We start from the raw sequence: 2,644 nt of genomic DNA, 5'->3' as shown, positions 1-2,644 counted from the left end.
ATTCTGTTCTGTTTACTCCTCCCACCTATGTTTTAACCTATCAGGGCAAGCAGCTTCTTTATTTAATTAACCAATGACCTTCCTCCATCACTGTTCTGCTAGAGATAATCCCAGAGTCTCATGTGTATTTGACAAGCATCCAACCACCAAGCTACAGTCCCAGAATCCCCTTAAAGTGTCCTTTAAGGACTCATGTCATTTGTGATAGCTCTACCCACAGGACTAGCAGGGACCCCCCTCTCTTAGTGTACCACTTTGGGGGTTAGGACTTCAGCATGTGAATTTGGGGGTGGGGCACAGTAGGTCCACAATGACTCAGAGAGAGTGAGATGATATCAGAAATGAAGACTTGTACGTGTGTGGGGTCGGACCTGACTTGTAGAATTTCCCTTATTCCCTGTTTATTCTGAACTCGCTACGTCTTCTGTTCTCACCAAGAGCAGTGAGTCTAAGCACTGGACTCATAAAAAAAGACAGGCAAGGCCTTAATCCCTAGAACCTTGGAACGTGAATGTGTTTGGACATCAGTTCTTTAAAAATATAATTAAATGAGATTGTGTGGGTGGGTGCTAATGATTGTTGTTATATAAGAAAAGATTTGAACACAGACACACAGGCAGAGAAGATCTTTTTTTTTTTTTTTATAGTCCAGGTCTTTTATTTCTTTTTGTACATCAGGCCATGAATTCGTAGGGAATGGGCTCCAGCAGCTCAGGCTCCTTCCCGTTAGTCCTCACGAAGTGTGCTTCTCTGGGTGGAGCAGGCTGGCGCTTCAGCTGAACCCAGGTGCCCTTCTCTTTGGCTTCCTTTTTCTTCTGGTCGTTCTCCTTCACCCGCTTCAGGAAGCTGTCTCTGCTCTTCGAGTGCTTGATGTGTTCAATCCGCACATTAATTCTCTTGGCAAGAATCTTGCCCTTAACTTGCTTGTTTACAATGATGCCCACAGCATGCTGGGTGACATTGTAGACTCTTCCGGTTTTGCCATGGTAACATTTATGGGGCATTCCTTTTTGAACAGTGCCCATTCCCTTGATGTCTACAATATCGCCCTTTTTGTAGATTCGCATGTACGTGGCCAAAGGAACAACTCCATGTTTCCTAAAGGGCCTAGAGAACATATAGCGAGTGCCCCTCCTCTTTCCCTTTGTGTTTGTCATTTTGGCGAGTTACTGAAAGATGGCTCAGGCAGAGAAGATCTTACGAGACATAGTCACAAAGGGAGACCTCAGAAGATATCAATCCTGCTGTCCCCTTGACTGACTGCCACTATCCAGAACTATGAGAAAAAGAAATGCTGTTGTTTGACCCTCCCAGTCTGGTATTTTTCAGAGATAGCCCTGGCAAACCACACACACTGGTTATTGACTTTTTTATTAAGTAGGTTCTAAACATATATGCAGGAGTGCTAGAAATGCTTACTGAGAACCACAGATGGTCGGAATTGGGCTGGGTTTTCAGCTCAGTGGTGGGGGGTTTCCCTAGCATGTGCACCGCCCTAGGTTCAGCCCTCAGCACTGCAAAAGCCAAACTCTTGGCTTGTGAGAAGCACAGCAGCTGCACAGGTGCTGTCTTCCTAACACATCTCGTGGGATCCCCCAACAGGTCCTCCCCACCTGTAGAGACTTGGATAGTGAGGCCGGGAGAGGTAAGGTTTCAAGGCAGAAAGTGTAGATTTGGGCATTGGTTCCTGTATACCAATCTCCATCGTCTCTGTGCAGTACGCCAGCTCCTTCTGATGGCTCCTGCCAGCTTTGGCATACCAGCCAATGGGAATAGACTTCTTTGGACCATTTAAAGCTATGATACCAAGTACTTACTATGAGAAGTCTAGGTCCTGTTCTTCATGTTACAATAAATTACAGCGTGTATCATCTTTGAAGTTTGGAGAAAGATTCATCTTTTCAGCAACGTCTGGGTATTTTCAAAGTTGGAGAGGATTCTTTTGGGTCGTTCTGAAGACCCCCCCCCCCCAAAGTCCATTCCTCTGTTCTCAGGAAGCTCAGGTCTCATTTCTTCCTGGTTCCCATCACTCACTTTTCTTCCCATGATAGAGAGGTGTGCTGCCTGCCCACCATCAGCCTGGGGGGATGCTGAGCTTGGCGAAGGTGCTGCGATCTGTGAAGTTTGTGTAATAAACCTTGGGGTGCTCGTGGGAGGACGAGACTAGGTGGCAGTTCTACTAAGAGAGATGAGATGAATATAATTGCCATTGCCATTTACGGCTGCTCTAAATCCCTTAGGAGATCTTTGACTCTTGTGGGACACCTTCACAGGGAGATGGCACCCAGCTTGGAGAATCAATCGTGGCTTCATTAGTCTCTCTGTGGTATTAATAATTCCTGACTCCCAAGCCCTCCAGAAGCCAGCTTAAGTCAGCTGCACTGGGAGGGGAAGGGTCAGACCGGGAGGGTTCACACCACAAGGTGATCAGGAGAGGAGGAATCACTTTTTCCTTCTGTCTGGAACAGGTCCCTTCTCATGCTCCATTATCAGTTCCAACATGGGAAGAGTAAACAAAAAGAGAAACAAGCAAAACCCAGAAGTGGTAAGGCAACTGTAATGTAGGAAGTCTTTCTGTACATGTGTTGCTTTTATTGGCTAATGAATAAAGAAGCTGATTTGGGCCTGTGATAGGGTAGAATAG

The 2,644-nt window shown here is 46.1% G+C and overlaps 1 protein-coding gene across 1 annotated transcript; it reads right to left on the bottom strand.

Moving 5' to 3' along the window:
- Positions 1-628: 628 nt before the first annotated feature.
- Positions 629-1,177, bottom strand: LOC101990983 (60S ribosomal protein L21). Its single transcript, XM_005350532.3, has one exon. The coding sequence runs from the start codon at positions 1,155-1,157 to the stop codon at positions 675-677; it is 483 nt and encodes a 160-aa protein (XP_005350589.1). The 5' UTR covers positions 1,158-1,177; the 3' UTR covers positions 629-674.
- Between the last annotated feature and the right edge of the window lie 1,467 nt (positions 1,178-2,644).

This window comes from Microtus ochrogaster, chromosome 7 (genome assembly GCF_000317375.1).
Source record: "Microtus ochrogaster isolate Prairie Vole_2 chromosome 7, MicOch1.0, whole genome shotgun sequence".
NCBI lineage: Eukaryota > Metazoa > Chordata > Mammalia > Rodentia > Cricetidae > Microtus > Microtus ochrogaster.
The sequence above is the reverse complement of the archived record's forward strand: the minus strand, read 5'-3'. Positions and strand labels throughout refer to the sequence as shown.

Coding starts and splice junctions, on each gene's coding strand:
- LOC101990983 (XM_005350532.3), bottom strand. CDS start 1,157: ATGACAAACACAAAGGGAAAGAGGAGGGGCACTCGCTATATGTTCTCT.